General features: G+C 41.5%; 3 protein-coding genes across 4 annotated transcripts; 2 read left to right on the forward strand and 1 right to left on the reverse strand.

Annotated features, from left to right (window-relative positions):
- Positions 1–259: 259 nt before the first annotated feature.
- zgc:158263 (ceramide kinase family protein) lies at positions 260–6,353 on the reverse strand. Of its 2 annotated transcripts, none has more exons than XM_051071202.1 (13): positions 5,941–6,353; positions 4,578–4,673; positions 4,160–4,297; positions 3,888–4,016; positions 3,631–3,694; positions 3,385–3,530; positions 3,219–3,293; positions 2,932–3,084; positions 2,583–2,688; positions 1,793–1,896; positions 1,237–1,433; positions 839–1,089; positions 260–736 (listed from the first exon to the last, which is right to left on the reverse strand). In XM_051071202.1, the coding sequence occupies exons 1-13, from the start codon at positions 6,062–6,064 to the stop codon at positions 622–624; spliced, it is 1,698 nt and encodes a 565-aa protein (XP_050927159.1). In that variant the 5' UTR covers positions 6,065–6,353; the 3' UTR covers positions 260–621. The 2 variants fall into 2 exon arrangements, with proteins under 2 accessions (XP_050927159.1, XP_018521570.1); XM_018666054.2 differs by having other exon boundaries at positions 839–1,155; positions 5,941–6,348.
- A 1,228-nt stretch (positions 6,354–7,581) lies between these two features.
- naa10 (N-alpha-acetyltransferase 10, NatA catalytic subuni) lies at positions 7,582–10,632 on the forward strand. Its single transcript, XM_018666189.2, has 8 exons — positions 7,582–7,771; positions 7,932–8,030; positions 8,150–8,208; positions 8,304–8,349; positions 8,471–8,586; positions 8,744–8,788; positions 9,818–9,902; positions 10,061–10,632. Exons 1-8 carry the CDS (start codon positions 7,751–7,753, stop codon positions 10,241–10,243), a joined length of 654 nt encoding a protein of 217 aa, XP_018521705.1. The 5' UTR covers positions 7,582–7,750; the 3' UTR covers positions 10,244–10,632.
- A 1,359-nt stretch (positions 10,633–11,991) lies between these two features.
- On the forward strand, positions 11,992–21,544 carry LOC108876556 (SLIT-ROBO Rho GTPase-activating protein 3-like). Its single transcript, XM_051071203.1, is given in 23 exon segments — positions 11,992–12,269; positions 13,914–14,003; positions 14,225–14,396; positions 14,547–14,709; positions 14,899–14,961; positions 15,045–15,173; positions 15,266–15,394; positions 15,700–15,921; positions 16,012–16,113; positions 16,676–16,855; positions 17,013–17,097; positions 17,344–17,371; positions 17,518–17,617; positions 17,745–17,799; positions 18,050–18,108; positions 18,110–18,128; positions 18,254–18,382; positions 18,537–18,642; positions 19,351–19,578; positions 19,686–19,741; positions 19,828–20,056; positions 20,147–20,195; positions 20,739–21,544. Coding segments are annotated over 22 exon segments (2,514 nt in total). The 5' UTR covers positions 11,992–12,269; positions 13,914–13,936; the 3' UTR covers positions 20,883–21,544.
- Positions 21,545–21,659: the final 115 nt, after the last annotated feature.

Consider the following 21,659-nt stretch of genomic DNA (forward strand, 5'->3'; position numbering starts at 1 on the left):
CACTCCGACTAATAACACACCACTCAATCCTGCCAGTGCTTGGAGGGCCGTGGGAAACGCAGCAAAGACGAACATTTGTTTAAACAGTTTCTCCTCTGGGACTGTTGCATTGGTTCTTACGTGTGTTGTAAACATTTACTATATGCAATAATAGTTCCTACTGCAAAATTGATTATGTCCAACAAAAAGCTGTTACTGCTCTTATTTCAAAGAAGTGCACTGCTTAACTAATGATGACAACAATAAAGAATGAAGAGAGTCAGGTCAGTCTTTTTATTGTATAAAGATGTTTTTTGTCTTTTAACTTCTGTTGGCATTTGCCATGACTTTCTTCTCTGGAAGCTCAAGTGACCATGAATAAAATGTACAGAACAACAACTGCATACACACACATGGTACACAGTACTGGTTTAAATAGGTGCAGAAAAAACCTGCACCACAGATAAGTGTATTATTTAGCAAGTCTTTTAATAGTGTTTTAAGGAGACGTATTCCACAAACACATGCTTATTTAAGAATAAATAATCATTTTTCTTTATTGTAATGAGAAAACCTAGAAAAGCACCTGAAATATTAGGAACTCTTTGGCTGCAAGTCTCATTCTTTCTCTCATAGGTGAGACTATTTGTTTAGGATGCATCTTCTTTCACACTTGTCACTGTCCTCACTGCAGTCGTGCATGGCTGAGCCATCCTCAATGCCCCTGGCATACAGACGCACCAACTGGCCGTGAATCCTGAGAGAGGAAGTGAACGCAGTTAAAAACTGACATGTGATAACAGTAGGAGGATGATGTGGTATGACATTATACAAAATATGCCTGCTTGTACCCCCTTACCTGCAGAAGATCTCGGTAAAGGGCAGAATCTCTCCGTCGCAGTTCCACACTGACACAGACGGAGATTTACTGCAGCACAGGCCACACAGGAAAGGGGCCGTTGCTTTCTGCTCGTTTGTTGTTTCTCGGCCCTCGCTTCTCTCTGCCAAGTGCTGCCGAGAGCCACTCCTGCTCACAGTCTCCAGGTATCCTCTCTCCACTTCATGTGTCTCACCACTCTGTCCCGCAATCTCCTCGTACGCTTCCTCCTCCTTGCCAGAAGGGAGGGAGAAACGGACAGCCTTTACACGGTGGACCTCCACAAACGGCAGGTCAAACTGAAAAACAGTGAGGCATTCAGTCAGGCAAATTTCAAACTTCCTAGTCCAGCTTTGTTTTTAATACAAAAGTGCCCTTACCTGGTCCTGTGTGCTCGTGTGCCTGTAGAGGAACTTGAGGAAGCTCAGCGGGTGAGCGTCCCACACCAGAATGAGGTCCCCTGTTCCGTCTGCCAGGTGAGCGGACGGAGAGAGGCCCTGAGGACTCTTGGGACACGAGCTGGACATACAAGTCAGAGACACACACCTGAACTTGCCCTCCACACTAACCCACTCACCTGGAGAGACAAAAAGAGACAATGCTAGCATTTTTCAAAAATCCAAAGGGTTCACTTCTTAGTCAGCACTGCTAACTAAAACCAGAAGTGGGTTTTTTTTTGTTTTTTTTTCTAATCTCTCCTTGTTTCTTTCTGGGTTCTGGATAATGTTGCAGCACTGTATAATTAATTCAAATAAAATAATCTTAGAAGGAAAATTTGACACTGTTGTGAAAAACCTGATGAGGGGTTGCAATTAGATATAGCTTCATTTTAAGGGGTCACAAGCCGAAAAAGCTGGGTGGTGAAAATGTTGTGTTCAATGGGTTAAAATATACAAAACAAAAACACAGAACTTTCATGCGTGTCTTTTTTATTACCTTCTGAGTCACTACTATACAGGCTGAAGTGGGAACTGGACAGGGATCCTGAATCTGAGGAGTGGGGAAATAGTCTTTCTGTGCTTCTGGAGCACACACTGCACCTACACACACACAAATACAGACACACCCACACACACACACACACACACAACACAATGAGTTTTTTGAAGCAACATGCTCCTCCACCTTCAGACCCAGTCATAAAAGCATCACATAAACCAGTTGCTGACAGTCACCTCAGACAAAGACAAGAGGCACTGTACACAGAGGCTCACCTTTCATCTAGATCAAATTCCTCTTGCCATGGTTTCTACCCTCCTTAAGGTACACCCAACAACTGAGTCCCCGCTGCAGGTGGTAGCAGTTACAAATGCGAATTTGACCCATTTCACCAGTGCTTGAATAATAATGATCATGCTCCCCGGGGACACTTTCCCTCTTTCTCATTAAAAGCGGTGAGAGTGAGGACTCACAGGGAGACTGGGAGCAAGATTAATAACAAAAAAAATGTAACAACCTTTCATCATTTCTTGAATGAATATATGAGTCCCATTTTCCTTAAAAAAAACACTGCCCGGTAGATAACACTCCCACACACCCAGACGGTTTGAAAGTTTTATGCTGTTAAAACAGACCCACATCACAAAATGTGTATCAGAGTATAATCTAGAGTGCATGGTGTATTTTTCTTTACTTTCTTTTTTTGAGAGTCTTTTTGTGTTAATTATTCATTGTACAGTGTGTACAGCCTTTCTGTGTAATTTTGTGTGAGTAGTTGGCGTTTTACCCTGAAAGGCAGCGTGTTTTATCTCTAGGGCTGGAGAGCAGTGGGTCTGCTGGTAGGTACTGAACTATGCCTACATAGCTTCTGTTGCTCAGGTACACCACTGTGCCTGTGGGCAAAGGAGAGCAATTAGGTTAGCTGAAAATGCAGTGTACACAGCATTTTAAAAAAAGAACACACTTGGGGGAATGTGGTTTTGTTACACAAAATGTTAGACGAAAAGAAGCAGGTGTCACACAAAGATAGACAGACAGTTTCAGGATTAATTTTATTCAGCAGCTAAAATAAGTGCAGATAATCTAACAGCATATAATAGAATTACACAAGCAGATGAATCATCAGCAGTACAAACCTGAATAGTCGTATCTGAGAGGTCCCATCCAGCGATGTTTTTCACTCTCAGCCAGCACATCCCCATAGAAGCCATAACCCACCAGAGACACAGAGTAGCGCACCAGAGTGGAGGCGTGATGAACTGTACACACATCCAAAGGCTGAGAGTCTCCTGCAAGGCATTGTGGGGAAACAGAGAGCTCAAAGTTGACAAAATAATTTAGGTTTATTATTAAGGTGTTGATTTCTAAAACTGAACAAATGATGATTAAAGAGTGTTTTACTTTATTGGGAACACCTCCTCACCGATGATTATGTGCAAAGCTGAAGTAACAGGGTCGATGACTCCCACTGTGGCATAACACACACAGTCTGTAGAACCTGCGGCAGATACAGTACAACAGGGTGTGTGTATCACAGCTCTAAATCTAACTCCAGTCAGCTTATAAATTCTTAATATCAGTGCCATTACCTGCAGGGATGATGCCAATATGAAGCGGGCAAGGCTGTAAAGTAACAGCAGGATCATTCTCACAAAGGCCTGCCTCTTGTTGCGTCCGCCCAATCAAACCGTGAAGTATTTCACTGAACATGCCATCCCCACCCACACACACCACACTGTTATAAACAAACACAAGCGTCTCTGTTATGAAAACACCTCCCAGTGAGATTAGATGCGACAATGCTCTCGCACTGCAGTGTTCACACTAGCTCTTACCCGTCAAAGCCTGTCAGGTCTTTCTTCAGGAGGTGGTCTCTGGCCTGGTTCGCCCGCTCAGTCACTAAACAACACACAATTACATGCACACTGCAAATCTGTTTCAATAATCATTTTTGAAATTAAGTGGGTTGGTTTAAGGCCACCTGTCAGAGATAACCTTTCACTTAGAGGAGTGTCAAGCATCGGTTACTAATTAAATGTTTCTCGAAACAGACAAAGGACAGGAAATATTGCACAATTTTGCTGATTTTTACCGATTACATGAGAACTGATACCAGCCAGCTCAAACAGAGGGGCAACCACAGAATGGTAGATCTTTCTTCCTTTCTTCTTTCCTCCATAGGGGTTGATAAACACCAACAGTTTATGTGGGCGTAAAGGGCCTGAAAGACACATTTAAAACATCACAAGTTGGCGAGAGCAGCAAACTCTGACATGCAGCTGAAAGAGGACTGGAAAATAACAGTCAAATCATATTCAGAGTTGTAATTTCAGTTTAGTGCCTTCTCTTATTATCCACCCTTACTGTGAGTTTTGAGAGCAGTTCTTAGGTGTTTTGTCCACTGGTCTCTGAGGACCCGACTAGGACAGCTGAACTGGGTCCGGCCCAGTCTCCATAGCAACCCTGGAGAGCCCCCACTGCTGCTGCGCTTCACATAGAAAACTATGGGTGGAAGATAGATAGAGAAAAGGAAACCATGCTGTTAAACCACAATATCAACAGTTGAAATGTGGGAGGTTGGGGAGTTTGCAGGCACGTATTTGACTGAACTGTCAAACTAATGTGTAAAGCACTTGTGTGTTAATTATTAAAAAGCGTTCTCATCTCAGCGTTAACAGCAAAAAGACGTGCAGTGCTTCAGGCTGTGTTGTTACTTACTTGAGCGCTGACTGTGACCTTGTATTGGGTTTGTGACACCTGAGAGTCTCACAGGAGAACTCACCTGTGAAGTCTTTCTCTTTGTCCTCTACGGACTTCTGGGGCAGGATCTCCACCCAGCCGTCCTCCACTCCAACCACCTCCGCCACAGGTACTGAAACTTTAATCACACAAACAGACAAACAGTGAAAAGCCAGTGAGCGTGCTTCTTTGCATACAGATAATAAACTATTTTAACCACTGGTAGGCCTGCACACCTCCCTCATTTTGACATTTCACAGTTAGAAAAGTTTAAATAATAAAGCCATAGCTGAATTCAGTTTAGCCGCTTCAGCTTCAGGGTCCTGGTATTGTTCATGCTGGCTCACTGTCACACTGTGGGGACACTTAAATAGAACAGAGCCATTGTTACCGATATTAATAACACTGGTTATTTTCCTTCCATGACAAGCCTAAATGTCAGCTGTGAAAAAGGCCCTTTGTGTGCTGATGGCTCACCGGCACACCTAAAGGGAGTGGGGCCACCATCTATATTATTAGTCACACCTCTGTATAATAAGTCATGTCTGCCCTAAGAGAGGTCTGTTACTGACAGTTTTGGAGCCAAAGTTTTCATTTTGGATTCAGCTTGTGTAAAGCGCGTGAAACATCCTTGTGTCTTCTTTGGGTCAATCTATCATTATGTTATGTTGTGTTGTTTTAAAAAAATGGGATGCACAACTGTGTGATATGTCAAAGAAAACAAACAGATGTCATGAAAACTGACATCGTCAGTGTAAACACATTCCAGGAACACATTTCTGTTTTCACACCCCTGTCATCCCCCTTGTGTGCACGTGTGTGTCCGTTGGTGACAAAGAAATTAGGAATTTGAGGCACTGGACAACCCTGAGCCTTGTGAGTGTGTGTTCTCTAAAGCCTTTGTTTTCAGTAAACTGTCTTAGCGAGTTGTGTTTCATGTTTGTGCTGTTCAACTTGTTCCTCACGTTTTTCACACGCAGCTATAGGCTTAATTAAAGCGCTCCCTCCCTGAAACAGCCAAAAATAAAAATAATTTTAAAAAAGTAATAAAAATAATAACAATAAAATAAAATAAAAAAATAAATAAACAAAAAATATTTTTACGTTTTTCTTGTTCGTGATGTTTCTGGGGCTAATCCAACGAAAGTCTTGTTAATCATCGCTCCTGTTTATACCAGTTCCGTGCTGATAGGAAACAGACTGTGGTTTTAACCAAGTGTTGCGCAGTAACAGTGAGTTTAATGGGTGCATTCATTACTGCCACTCACGTTAACTAAACAAGAAACACTGCAACGTAATAACATTATGAATGTTTTTCTGCTGCTGTCATTTCAATACGAGCATATACTTTCTCAGCAGAAGATAGAGATCGACTGATATGCTACACAGAGTAGAGAGCCACCTACTTGTTTTCTTATCGCGATTCTTCTTATCTACCTCGGTCCATTTGAAATGCCAGCCTGTCAGCACCGCCCGGTATCTCTTGTTGCCGACCCACAGGCTTGACTCCAGCCTCAGGTCTGTTTCCATCTGGGAAAAAAAAGGCGCTCCCAGCCACAGCGTCGCTCTTTCCTGTCTCTCGGAGAAGTTTTATGGTCACATTTTATAACTTTTGCATCCCTGAGAAACAGCAGCAGGATGGCAGTCTGACCCCGCCATTTGTCAACAGCCCACCGGTGTCCTCGTCTGACGTGGGGAAGTTTTCATCTTCCTCTAAATGTCTTTTCTGAAGACAATTTAGGATATTATTCCCGTGAAGACACCGCCTGGCATATGGGTGTTATTCTAAAACACTCGTTTCCTCTACAGTCCCTCCCTGCTGACACCTGCTCGATTTGCATGTTGTACTGCTGATTGGGTACCAGTACTTTACCTGAACTACCTTTACTAAACTAAAAATTCCAGCTAGCCCATTAAAAAGAAGATTCTTCTGTGTTTTATCCCTTCTTTTCACATCTTTGTAAATCTCATACCTTGGCTGTAACTTTTAAGTTTTCCTAGGATCTGTGGTTTTCAACATTTTGAGGCATAATTTTACTGTCCAGATTGCTTCATATACAGATAACAATAATTCAGCTGTAGCTCAGTTTAACTTTATTGATTATGAAGCCAAAAGATGTATAGTGTAGGTATCTACTTGACATTCAATCAGTAAATGGAAAAAAAAAATAGCAACAGTAATGTGATCATGGAAAAAAACGAACAGGGAAAATACCATCCTGTCTCCTACAAGAAAAATTCTCTGTAAATATTTGACTCAAGGGTTTATGATACTGTGAAATATTTCAATTATATAAATTGTAGATTGTCTCTTTAAAAATGCATTTGTTTGCTTGTTTGTTTGTTTTCAGAACTTGATTTCGTTGAGGTTTGACCCGTTTGACCCGTTACTTGAAAAACTTTTACCTGGAACTAAAACTATAAATAATAATAAAATAAATAAGTAACAGGCTGGTCTTGCCTGGCGCCAAAAAAAAAAAAAAAGTACAGCTAAATGGAAAATATTCAAATACTGTGTCATTTTACATCAATGAGAAACCAGAGACACTTGTAATCCAGAAAACGTGTGAAGGGACGTATTCTTGTCTACAAGTGGTTGAGACTAAAGAGACCATAGCTCTACCGGGAAAATACTGTCTGGTTTTCTGTACGTAAATTAGGACACTGTGTGGTATTTTAATGCAATATAACCTTATTTGGGAATATGAACCCACAATATAGGTACACCAAACCTTTACCAAACTTAAATAATTAATGTAGGACTTCTGTCTAGATTTTAACACAAGACTCCACAGCGGTACAATATTGGGTATCTGGGGCCCCAGGGGAGTAACCTGCTTTGCCTGCTTGATAATCCAGTTTTGCTCTATGCATCAAAGTGTATAAACGCAGTCCACAACAGTCCACAACACAACATCCGAGGTCTAAGCAAAGTTAGTGTATTCTTCAAAATAAAAGTGTTTTATATCATGCCGGTGTGTCTCCTGCAGGGATTAGAACTTTTACTGTGACGTCCTGGCTCACACTGTGACCGGAAATGTTTGACGTTATTGTAGCATGCTCTTTCCTCCCCTCCCTTCCCTGCTAGCAAGTCGACTGAGCTGGCTAGCGAGCCGGGCCCTTTAAACCTGATATTGTAACTATTATGAATTGATTGATCAGTGTAGTATAGTTGATTTCTGTTTCCACAGTCCAGATAATACGCCAGCTAACAAAATGAACATACGAAACGCAAGGGTGAGTGTGCTGAAATCCTCTCGACAGCCATGCTGTTTCTGCTGTTAGCTAAGCTAGTTACTACAGCCTACACGTTAGCCGACCAAATATCGTAGATAAGGGGGGTTAGCGTTGTGTCAATCACCATCTAGACATTCAGTTTTTTTTTCTTTCTTTACAGCCGGAGGACCTTATGAATATGCAGCACTGTAACCTGCTGTGTTTGCCAGAAAACTACCAGATGAAATACTATTTCTATCACGGATTGTCCTGGCCTCAGGTAAGCGAGGCACAGTGTAGTTTTCCTGTTTCTGCTAACACCACTGCTCCTATCAACTAAAGCCTTTCAGTGTTTATATTTCTACGTCTGACACTCATTGTGTGTTTTCATCGTTTCAGCTCTCGTACATTGCAGAGGATGAAAATGGCAAAATTGTGGGATATGTGCTGGCAAAGATGTGAGTAATGTGTAATCAGCTTTAATTGTTTTACTTAGCGTGATTTGGACGATGGAGGTGTTAAATGTTTTCCTAAAACTATGAACTCTTTTTAGGGAGGAGGATCCAGATGATGTACCCCACGGACACATCACATCACTGGTGAGTCTGGATGAGAGACGCCTCATACATCTCCTCTGTTACTTAAATTACAACAGGTATAATACTGGGATATTTGGCTGGCTTTTCTTGGGTAATAAAACCCCTCGTCTCTGTCTTCCAGGCAGTGAAGCGCTCCCACAGACGTCTGGGGCTCGCTCAGAAGCTGATGGACCAGGCCAGCCGGGCCATGATAGAAAACTTCAACGCTAAATATGTCTCACTTCATGTTCGTAAAAGGTACTGCACGCTGTTGTCTGGCTGTGAACTTTGTCTTTGTTTTTGTTCAAAAGAATTGTTGCATGTTTTTTGGTTTGCAAGGTGTGGTCAGGCTCTGACTGTCTTTGATAGTTCACCTGTTTTCAAAAGACTTGCTAATCTTTCCTCCCCACTGCAGCAACCGAGCAGCCCTGCACCTGTACTCCAACACACTCAAATTCCAGTAAGTCAATATCATTGAATTATTTTTACTGTATTGTAAATATCCTTGGGAATTTTCTTACACAGTTTGCATTGCCATACGTAGGCTTTTCAGAAATACTGAGGTCATTAGTAGAGCACGGCTGGGCTGATTTACTGGACAGTATTAACTTATTGCAGATACTTATATATATACATAGGTGCACATGTCAACAGATTTGTAACAAGAAATTGCATAACAGAAAATATCTCTTCGACGTCAGATAAAATAAACCACAAGAATGCACACTCAACATAAAAATATCAGGGCCGTGCTCATTACGCTTTGTCCAACGCTTCATCAGGCTCAGTGTTTATTTTTTCTTACTACAGCAGTTACAAGCACCTCTGGTTTCTCGGTGCACACTGTGCTGCAAAACATTTTTGTCTCATTGATATCTGGCAGGTCATCACACATACATACATATACAGTCTTGCTGTTATAGTTGACTAAAGAGTACTGACAAAATGTACTGCTTGGTGCTTATCTTGGTCAAAGTTCTAATTAGATTTTCAAAACCGTGTATTTATATTTTGTGTTTTACCCCCAAAAACATTGTATTGGCCCTTGTTGTTACTGGGTTTTTATACTACCCACTGACTGATTTCAGTATTGGCCCCAAAAACCCACTATCAATAGGGCTCTGCTCATGTCCTGCCAACAGCCCCAGACAACAAAAATAAAGTCACCAAAATATCTCAATTATTTAGTCTTGAAGGTTTAACCTTCCCTTCAATGCCAGGAATAAGATTATTTTTTGGGAGAAATGCTGAATCTTTCATTCATGTATATAAAATTAGCCAAATTTAAATACTTCCTGTCTGCATTGAATTCATCTTAAAAGGGACATTGTGAATTCTTTTTAAAGAACTTCCTGATTGTTAAAACCACCAAATTCCCTTTAAAGAACTACAGAGGAAATGAACACAGTGTCCTTAACGGCACCTGCAGCCCTGATACTGATACTGATACACACTGTAGCTGATGTGTTGTCTTGATGTTCCTCCACAGAATTAGTGAGGTAGAACCTAAATATTATGCAGATGGGGAGGATGCATATGCCATGAAGAGAGACCTGGCCCACATGGCTGATGAGGTGACTATAATCTCTACATTTATTCAAACATGTTGGTGCCACACTTGTCATGATTTTCACAAGCCCCTCGCTACCTAAGTGGACACGTGGCACCATTGAGCCCGCACAAGCAGATTCTAATGGTGAATGTGTCCTATTTTTCTGTGTATGTCCCACAGCTGAGAAAGCCCGGGGTGCGTGTGTCTGGTCAGGAGGCACCGCCTGGCCAGAGCCCGTCAGGTTCAGGCGACCAGGAGAGAGAGAGCGAGAGAGACAGCGGTGGAGAGAGCAAAGAGCTGAGTGAAGTCAGCGAGGCAACAGAAAGCACAGACGTTAAAGATTCTTCCTCTGATTCACAATGACACTGCAGATGTAGACATTTTTAAATTCATCTTCCAGTTCCTCTTTTTATCTCTGTTTGACAATGTTCTGGCAGCATCTCTGGCTTTACAAACTGTGACCATCTGTGCATCAATGCCGTTCAAACATTTCCATCACTGGTTTTTCTTAAATCTTGCAGTGATGAACAAAGAGTTTGGGATAATGACACAAATCAGGATTGTTATCTAAATGAAGCTAAAATGAATAACTGGTTTCAAAGTTTTTATTGGATTGCTGGTGTCATTACCAAAAGTGACCCCAAACTCTGTGAGATTTACAGAATTGAAAACAACCTGTGCTTTTCAGTTTGTCTCAATCTGGTCTCTTAATTATTTAACAGAATTACTGCAAATAAATCTTTCAAATAATACTTTTGGTTACGACACTTTTTTCAGCAAGTGACCATTAAAGCGGCATAGTTGTTTGCTTCTGGGCATAGAGCATTACAATCAGATAACAGTCAATCATTATTGTGGGAGAATGTTTCAGTCAGCCACTATGCAGTACTGAGGTCAATGAAATGTTTCAATATGTTTAGCTAAAACAAGAATTAATTCTTAACCAATTGTCAAGAGTAACTGCAATAAAACCATCTACACAGCCAGTGAATAGGTTACTGCTGAATTTACACTATCACTAATATTCCTAAGCACATGAGGTATAATTAAAAAAATCCATAAGACAGCTTCCCATTGGGAGATTGAAAGCTCCTTTAGGATGTGTGGGATTTGAAAATGTCCAATGTTGGCGACTCCTAGTGGTGGCACCAAAAAAAGGGCACTGTGGCAGAGAGCATTTCACCCTATTATCCCACAGCTGAACTGATCCTTTGTCACCAATAAGTGGGCTGAAAGCAACAGACTGCACCATTTTGTGTCACATGTTTCTGCAAATAAAACGTACAGCATCATAATAACAATAATGCTACATATGGGGGCTTTACTATAAGTGAAAACGAATGAAACCATTGTACTTGAATGACCCTGGTTTACAGCTGAACTAAAATATTACGTGGGAGTTCTTGTAGGTGTTTGATATAGGTGTGTGATCAATTAGTGTTCTTCACTGTACTGGCCAAAATATGTCTATTTAATTGATCTTTTTAATGGTGATTATGCAACATCATCTTACTGTGCGTTTGAGGAAGGAAACCAGAGTGAGAGAGAAGTGCATGATAGATAACAGAAAATTAATTGCACACTGACTTTTCTGAAAGTTAGGCTGTTTGTCACAAATTGAAATAGCTTAGTTTCACACATCGGTGCCATTTAACACTTTGCAGATATAGGTGAGAAAACAACAATGCTGCTACTGTCAGTGATCAGGCTCAGATGTCATGGCATCAGTGTACTATGTGATGAATGTTACAAGGCTTTTTTTTCTGAAGTGTATTATCCTCTGGTTTTGTTTAAATGTTTTTACATGACATGAGGTGTTTTTGGGGTTACTAGCCAAAGATTACTCATCTTAAACTGTGGTTATACACTATATAAGCAGACTGCAGATTCAGTCTTGTGCCAAGAATTCCCCAGGGTAGTTAGGGTTTTTCTTTTTACAACTCAAAAGTACAGCAGCTGATTTCATTTAGTTGCCAGTGAAAAGCCAGCGAGGAGGGACTAATCAGCTGAAGACAGCTGGTGTCTGATTGAACTGAAGACCTGCCGTGGAGATCAAGTGGCAGCATGAAAGAGGGAGGAAGGACTTGACTCGAAGAGGTTTTCACTCGTCACACTTGCACAATCACACACCGATGCCTTCAAAACCAAATGTGTGAGTGAGATTAGGGGATGCGAAAGAGAGAGCAGTAAAAGCAGTGTATGTATGTGTGTGTGTGTGAAAGAGAGAGAGAGAGAGAGAGTCAGAGAGATGAGTTCCACTCCACCCACATCCTATCCGTGTCCAATGTGAGGGGGAGGTGAAACAGTTGAGAGCTTACTGTGCTATTAACTGGCATCATTTAGTCGCCTCAGTCTGGAGAAGAGACTAGTCAAGACTGCTCCTCCTCAGGTAAGACTCTTTTAATCTGGATGTCCTCAACTTTTATCGATTTTCATTCACTGGCTTGTGTCACCAAAACATTTTAGGTCTAGTAAACATGTTTTTGTACTGCAAAGTGCGTGCTGTTGTGAAGGTCTGTTCTGCTTGATCATTTCAATTATGTTATTATTGGCTACAGACGTAGCCCTCGGGCCATTAACGTCTCATAGTTCAGGCATCATCTATGTGTTGGTGCTTGTGGGAACCCAAAGTGAAGCGCACATCATTGCTCTGACAACAATTGAAAAACCAGTTGCAGTAAGGTTAAAGCTAGCTTTATTTAAAAATTACAGCAGATTGTGACGACAGGAGGAGGTGATTCACTGCTGATCACATAGAGAAAGAATGAAAGGGCTAATGGAAAAGGGTGACATACACTGGAAAAATCAAGACACCCTCCTTTCAACAGGGAGTTTTGGATTTGCTGTAATGTAGCAGTGATTTTTTTTTAATTTTTTATTTTTATTTTAGCAGGTTGGTAAAATGTCTCAGTTGGAAAAGAGTGGAGAGTGCACATTTCAGCTGAACAGAATGCTGATGAGTGATGTTTGGCTTTTGAAAAAAGGGGAAGTGGAGGGGGTGTGGGGTTGGGGGGGGGGAGAGAGAGAGAGAGAGAATGTGTGTGATAGTTGTGTACAGAGTGTTATGATCCAGCAAGAAAACACCCTGCTCTTCCCCTTTCTGACATGCACTAAATGTCGTTTTTAACAAATGATATCTTGAGAAAACATCAGCGACTTGGTTGTTGAGTCTCAATTCGTCAAAGGCCTGTCAAGTGATCATGCGTTTAAATGGCTGTCACGCCTCGAGATGCTCCGGTCATACTCTTTCATGGACAATTTCTTCTCTATTCTGCTGAGAACAGGCAGTTTCTGTCATACTACATGATTTTAAAAATGGACCAGAAACAAACTGAAAACTCTCATGTTTATCCTCTCTAAAGTCAATTCCCAGTCAGATTAACTTGCCCCACTTTTTCCAGCTTTAACAGAAAAATACTTTGTTTAACAAGATTCACAGTCATCCCAGTAGTATAATGTCTGCTGTAGAAACACTAGGCCACACTTGAAAATACTGAATATGCGTTGAGTATCACTGGTCACTCCACCTGTAGTTTTCAGTGAAAACAAGATTTGTACGCCTCATGGTTCATCCTATTTTTAGGGCAACTGAGATTGCTAGAGCTATTTTTGCACCTCATGCAATTCTGCAGCGTGACCGGTGCAGCAGGCAGCACATGCCGACTGGCTTTCCAGTCGTCTGCCGTTCAGCAGAGCACAGCAAGAGGGTGACCGACTTGAAGAGATGTGTTACAGTAAGATGAACATGCTCCTTTTTCTTTTTGTTTGGCTCTTTCTGTGACAGGAGGAAGTTAGCATGTCCTGTGCAGGGGGTGTTTCAGCACAAAGAGTGTGAAAGTTTAAAGAGAGGCATACTAGGGTGCAGCAGCTGATCACAGGCCTGGATTTTGACCAGACTTTGTCCAGCAAAGAAGAAAAGAATAGCCTGCATGCACATAAACACAGTATGGTTTTACAGCAGGGGTAAAAGGTACAGATCAACTGATATTTCATATTACATTGTGATTGTAAAATATTCACTTCTTTTAATCAGAATTCCACCCAGTTGGAGCAACAATGACTTCCCATGTGAAGCTCCGGAAGGAGAAGGTCGGTATGGTGGACTATGACACACAAATCAAAGGTAAAAGAATTACTTTTATCCAAACCACTGTTACAACCCCACCCTCTTTATCTCAACCCGTGTTGACTGTAGTCAACATGTGGTCTTTCAGTAGGAAAGAAACCTTGTAAAATCCGTTTCTCACCCACAGCAGGACTTTCAGAATGAGTCACATTCTCTTGCATTTCTTTCTCCTTCCCTTATCGTTTGTTCTTTCCCCCCTTTGTTTCTTCATCTCTCAGAGGTGCGTTGCCAGCTTGCGGATCAGCTGAAGGTGTTGGACTTGCAACTTGAGCAGAAGAGCCAGCAGCTGCAGGACCTAACAGACTACCTGCGGCGACGGGGTGAGATTGAAAGCGAGTATGCCCGCTCCCTGGAAAAACTTGCTGAAAGGTTCACCTCCAGGATTAAGAGGTAAAGGCAGTCCTGCCTTTTGGCAGTGTATGTAATGTACTGATTAACTAGCAGGTCATTTGAGGATGCTGTTGTGTAGCATTCCTCATTACATCTTTACAAATTGTTTGCCCCTCGTGTCTCCCTTTTTTGTTCTCTACATATTCTCAGGAAGGAGCCCAGCAGTCACTCGGTGGCGCAAGTCTGGCTGGCTCTGCTGTGCCAGACCCGCCAGGAAAGTAGGGACCATAATGGGCTGAGTGAGAGTTGCAGCAACTTCCTCATCCAACCCCTCACACACTGTCTGGAGTACACACAACGCCTTGCCAAGAAGGTACTGATACAAGCACCAACCCACCAGCTGCAAACATAAGAAAGACAAGTCTGTACACATACAGCATAACTGACTTGGAGCTAAAAATAACATTTCACCCTTTGACCTGTGGGCGTTGAATATATCTCAGGGCTCACTGTGCTCTGCCATCTCACTTTGTGGTATTTTACCTCTGCATTACATTTCCAGAGTAAAGACATCTGCTCACAACTACAAGACGGACTACTTAAGGTTACCACAGAGTTGCAGACTGTAAGTGCGAAACCAACCGCCCAAAACATTTTCCATTTCCTAAACAAACGAAATAAAGCGTTTCTGTATGCATCTGTGTGCAGGCATGGAGGACATACTACCAGTACCACTCAGACTATGTGTGTGCAGAGGGTAAGCTGAAGGAGGCAGAGAAACAGGAGGAAAAGCAGAAGCAGAGTGCTGCTAAGAAACTGGAGAGGTTGATAGAAAAAGTAAATATCTTCTCTAGATGCAGTTTTATGTGCATGCATGTAGATTGTGCAACTCTTTTAACTTCTTGATGATAAATGTTTGTGTGTCATAGAGACAAAGTAAGGTTCAAGAGATACACTTGAAGTGCAGCAAGGCCCGAAATGACTACCTCATAAACCTGAGCGCAGCCAATGCCTCCATGAATAAGTACTACCTCCAAGACCTCTCTACTCTCATTGACGTGAGTGCATCATTTCACACCCTTTTGTGTTTCCTAACATATTCATAAACCCTGTGTGTTACTTGAAGTAGAGATCGCCCACTTCTGGGGGTCTTTTAGAGATGCATCATCATTTTTTAATGTTTTGAATTTGCAAGTTTTGGTGTTTACAACAGTGCCCCATAGAGCCAATCAATGCATTAAAAAAAAAAAAAAAACACTGGAATATAATGTGATATCAGACCTGTAGTGTCACCTAGAATATCATGTTTAAAGAAGACTGACCATTCTAATCTGAAAGTCTGAAATGTCCCTGTCTCCGTCAGTGTGCAGATGTAGGCTACCACCTCTCTTTGGGCCGGGTGATGGATGCCTACCTGTCCAGGCGGTGGCGGGCTCAGAACAACCTGAGCACGGGGCTGCAGCAGCTTCAAGGGGCTGTGTCTGGACTGGACCAGAGGCAAGACAGAGACACCCTCCTGCAGGACCATTACAATGCCTTCTCTATGCCCCCTCGGTTCTCCTACCAGCCTCACGACGGGGACCAGGTGCGTGGTTTTCTGTCCCCACCACAAATGATCAACAGTGGATTATGTGGCTGTTTGGCAGCATCTCTAGACTTTCTTGTGTCCTGGCAGATTTCTGAGGTCAGCGCAGAGTGTGAGATGAGGTGTGAGCTGGAGACCAGGTTCAAACAGATACAGACCAGACTGAAAGCAGTAACGGAGGACACTGAGGAGGTACATCACACCTACCTTTACCTTTACTAACTTACAGCATCACCTTTTTTGTGGGTCTAGTATATCCACTAGTGTCATATTCAGAGTCACCACCTATGAGTCCAAGGCAGAGACTCTAAATAAATTTATATTCTTGTGTTCTTAACCATATTTGATTCATTTTGATGAAAGGTGTCTGGAGCACAAATAAAGATGAACGGGCAAACTTGTAATGAGGAAAAACTATATCCAACTTACTTTGCATGTTGTCTTTTAAAAATTTCTATTGAAATTTATCAAAATCTGGCCTATTTTTGTCTTGTTTGATACCATTTCACAAAAACTTACCAAATTTCAAGTCTGAGTCACTAAACCTCAAGTTCATGTCAAGGTTTACCTCCTTTGTTTGTATTATTCACATGCTAAAGTTGTTACCCTGGCATTTGACAGGACTTTAAAGGCAGATTCTGATATTTTGACACCACATGGTCATTGGCATGGCCACAATTAAGTGCAGAAAGCATAATATTAAGTCTGTGATGACCAGAATGTCTGTAATATCACCTGTGCCACTGTCATACAGGCTATGAAGAACATGTTAGCTGCCCAGTCTTCCCTGCTGGAGATCATTGGTGATGATGATCTGGAGCCGAACAGCGGCAGCAGTTCATCTCAGGACGGCAGCACCGAAAACCTGACAGTCAAGCCTAGCGTAGCACGTCGCAGGGCCAACCTGCAAGAGATAGAGAACCTGTACTTCACTGTGAGTCTACCAAAAATAAGCATGGTTTTGATGAAATGCAGTTGGTGGATATGTAGATTTGGTTTTTGGTTTGGTTGTGAAAGTCATGGTGATGATAAGAAATATGGTGAATCATGGTGACACCATGATTTTAAATCACATTTGATTTATTCTACAGAGAATAAAAGAGTACCTTGTTGGCAGTTCACTGGCATCTAAACTGCAAGCTAAACATGACCTGCTTAAAGTGGCTGTGGAAAAAGGTATCACTTCTGCATTTCTTATTTAACAATGCCATAAGGCAAACTGCTGACCCAAAGTGCCATTTCAGAGCAGCTGGTGCATTGTGAGACACAATGTCCACTAGGTCGTTGTTCCCTTTTCTTTTTCTTTTTTAACCAGCAAGCACAGTGTTATATATTTATTTAATCTAATGTATTTCTCATTTCTTGTTACTGGCTGGTTCCTGATTAAACTAGTTCTGATTCTTTTCTTTTTTTTCTTTGTAGCTGAAGCATCAAATGGACATCAACCTAGGTAGGGATATAAATATTTAAAGACTTCATATAGAGTCAGTATCTTTGTGATTTATTAGTGGAAGCCATACAATGCAGAAATTCTGCAGATATTAGACAGCTGTGTCACAATACTGTGTTTTCACAATATGTTATCTTGCTCTGCAGACACAATGGAAAATCTATGCGTGTCAGGAAGAACCACTCGAGTGCCAATTTGATGCACAACCACAAACTTTTCAGTGGAGACATGCTGGCCTTCATACAGGTAGCTAGCATCATTATTACACACCATGTCTCAGGTTGACTTTTGGTCTATTCAGTTGACTTTTCTTTTCCAGTACATCAGAGGTTTGTAAAAATTGTTTACTAAATATGTTTCATTCAGGCATCAGGAACAACAGATTCCAGTCGTTGTGGAAAGTTGCATTCGCTATATCAACCTCAATGGTGAGTATTGATGATGGAAGGGACAATGAGCCAGCAGATGGCAAGTTGTAGCTGTGGTGCAAATGATAATCACAGACATAGTTGTAGTTTAAAAATAGTAACAGTCACACTTAAAGCCACTATATAGAATCAAAAGGTTCCCCACCTTCAGAGCACCTCAGTGTTCATATAAAAAAAAAAAGCCACAGTGTCAGACAGCAATGGCGCCAGCACAGCACTGAGAAATTATTGTAATCTATCTCTCTGTCAGGACTCCACCATGAGGGGATATTTAGAGTGCCAGGGTCTCAGATGGAGGTCAACAACCTGAAGGGATGCATTTGAGCGAGGTAGGCCTGTGTGTTGTCTTTGTTCTTGTATGAGTGTGTTGGCATGACCCCTTCTTATAGAGTAGCCACCCCTCACTCTGGAGCATTAATAATGTGGGGCAGTGTGCCATGGGCTTCCCCTGCAGGAGAGGACCCCCTGGCTGAGCAGAGGTATGACATGGACTCTGTGGCTGGAGTGTTGAAGCTCTACTTCAGGGGTCTGGAGAATCCCCTCTTCCCCATCAACAGCACCAACCAGCTCCTGGAGTATGCGCGTGAGTTTGTGCGTGCGTGGTGCGTGCGTGGTGTGTGTGTGTGTGTGTGTGTGTGTGTGAGACAATGTGAGTGGGTGTATGTGTTGAAATGTTAACCAAATGTTGCTAACTGCACACAGCAGAAGCTTATCTTTATTTCATCACCCTTTCTTAGAAATAAAGAACGACACAGAGAAAGCAGCTCAGCTCAAAACAGTCATCTCTGCCTATCCCGAGCCCACCATCGTTGTCATGAGATACCTCTTTGCATTCCTTCATCAGTAAGTATGGTAACTCTTTGCAGTTGTTACTGTCTAGTATGCAAAAATACAATTCTTTTTTTTTTCTTCTTTTTTTCTTTTTTGCATTTATAAACAATAATTTACAGGGAACCAAGAAAGGACAAGGACCAAGTCTTTTTACCTTAGCTGATGTCTTATCATATCTGAGAGAAGTTAATTATATATACATCAAAGCCAAATGTACACAGCAGCTCGTTTTCAGAAGGAGCTGCTGATATTGCTCTTAAGACAGCCTCAGGAAGGTAGCTTGATTTCATATTTTTACACAAGGAATTGTGAAAAATTGAATTTGTTATTTAGATTTAATTTTTCACAAAATGTATACAGTGATGTGTAACAGAATTACTAATGTCTAATTTTATTAGTGCAAAATGGCAACACATTCAGCAGTGCCTTGACAGAGATAAATGATTGACACAGAGATAAAACACATACAAATAGACAAAGAAGAAAGGTTCACACACATGTCAACAAAAAGGAAGTAAACCAAACTAAGTGGAAAAAGACAAAGGAAAGTTTTAATCTTTTATTTTTTTTTTTTAACGTCTGTGTATTTGTATTGGTTAAGTGTAAGAGAAAGGTAAAGTTAAGCTTTGTTTCACTATGTACATGCCTCTCAACTTTTCACTTCTGGCCTTCTTGCTCCTTCATCACATAATTTAGTGTTTCTCTGCCCTGTTCCTCCAGTGTGTCGCAGTACAGCGACGAGAACATGATGCAGCCTTACAACCTGGCCGTGTGTTTTGGCCCCAGCCTGGTCAGAGGGGCTCAAGATGACGATGTTGTCACCTTGCAGCCTCAGATCAATGCTCTGGTGAAAAGCCTCATTCTCCTGCATGAAAGCATCTTCCCCAGCCAGAGTGAAGTGCCAGGACCAGTGTATGAGAAATGCATGACACTGGAGCAGGATGACTGGTAAGAAAAAAAAAAAAAAAAAAAAAAGATGTGCATACCCAAAGCTCACATATAACATGGATATACACTATATTGTGGAATGATTATCTGAGCATGTTTCTTCACAGTGAGCCTCTTATTGAAGAAGGAGATGTAGAAGCAGAGTACACTCAAGGCAAAGATGGTAAATTTCTATGCTGATCTTGGTTTATTATTTCTCTATGGTATCACTGAATAGAATAAGATAATGTAACAATTGATGTGTTACAGAGCTGGAAACAGGATTCTCAGTTGACAACAGTGCCAGCTCATCTGCAGCACCACAGAGAAGAGCAGAGCGTCCTAGAGCCAACAGCAGTGGCTGCATTGACCAAAACAGGTTAACAGGTGGACCAGCAGGGGGCAGCAGCGCCTCAGGTGGAAAGTTAATGTTTCAGATTCTTGTTGTACCACAGTGCAAACCACGACGGGTCCCCTCTCCTAACTTGGCACGTAGAGAGTGAGTATCACCAAATGTTGCACTACGGCAGCTGACTTATTATATTTGTGTTAGAAATTAATGTTTTCTAATATCTTTCCCTGCATTCAGGATCCAGGAAAACTCCTCCTCTGAGGATATTGTTGTTCAAATAGACAAGGTCTGTGCCTCCATTTAATTTTAAGTTTTCTGCTCCACAATGTACAAAGAGCTGTGTTTATAAGCTGCAGCAAATGGCTTTAATGAGAGTCTGCTGTTGTAAATGCCATAATGTAACAAGTTGCTAATGTACAGGTTTTTCCAGATGTTAAGTGGTTGAACCATCCCTTGGTGATATCTTCTGATGTACTAAAGAGATGAAGCCAAATTTGTATTGGAGGAGGATAACACCAGTCAAGAGATTTCTCACAACCTAGCAACCCAAAATTAGTTACAGCTTATAACTCGCATACAGAGCGTTAATAAATGACTTATTAAGACTCGACTCAATCAGTTATAACTTACAAACCCTTTTTATTATATGTTAGGGTGAAAGCTTTTTAGAAAGCAGTACTAAATAACTAATGACTAAATGGCAATAGTACATTGTGGCTTTTATTACAAACATTAATAGAAACTCTCGAGCCGAGGGGAATTCAGGAAACAAAGACAGTTTTGTCTTTTTTTCCTATCGCTCATCACCATTGTTTATTTCATCTCACAGGAGGTCTGTCGCCAGATGGACTCGGTCTTCAAGGAGCTCCTCTTACGTCAAGCACCGCAGGATCCCTCCTCCTCCACCGCCTCCTCTCTCCCTGCCCAGGCTCCCCAAAAGAAAGGGAAGCGGGATGGACGCAAGGGGAAATGAGCAGGGCTCTTTGGGGGGGGTGGGGTGGGGGGGGGTTCTCCATTGGACTGGGAGGACTGGCATTAGTAGATGACATGAAGAGAGACAGGGAGATGATACAAATGAAAACTGAGGTGTAGGGTGATGCGCTCTGACAGTAGCTTTCAGCACATCTATTTCTGGAAAACTCAGATCACTGACCCATAGTCACTCCTCTGAGGTCCCTGTGATTGGTCTGGGCTTCTCTCCACAGGGGGGGCTCCCTACTCAGAGGCCCTTTCATTCATGTTTCGCACAGCAGATCCCCGTTGTCACTGCAGATCTGCAGTATATTGTGGAAACTGTGGATTACTTGAAATGCACAGATGTGTTAGTGTACAGCTGAATGTAGTTAAACAACTTATGACTTTATATCTGCATCAGTGTAGGTGTTGATATTCAACTATTCCTAGTTTAAATCACAAATTTCTCTGATTATTTTTTACCTAATCAGTACATGCATATCTACATACAATCACACATACAGTACATTCTTCGTCAAATGTCTTTTTATTAAACTAATGAGTCACAACATTTATAAGAAAACTGTGAAATTTGTATATATTATTTGTAAGGAATTGTTGACAAATACAACTTGTCTGTATATCTGGGCTGCATGCCGAATAAATATTTTGTCTATTCTCTCTGCTCTTTTTTGGATTTTTTTTTTTTTTTTTTTTTTAAATAGGGAGAGATTTTTAGTGGGTAACTACATATTTACCTACAAAAAAAGAAAAGAAAATGTAAAAATAAGTAAAC

This window comes from Lates calcarifer, linkage group LG6 (genome assembly GCF_001640805.2).
Source record: "Lates calcarifer isolate ASB-BC8 linkage group LG6, TLL_Latcal_v3, whole genome shotgun sequence".
NCBI classification, from domain to species: domain Eukaryota; kingdom Metazoa; phylum Chordata; class Actinopteri; family Centropomidae; genus Lates; species Lates calcarifer.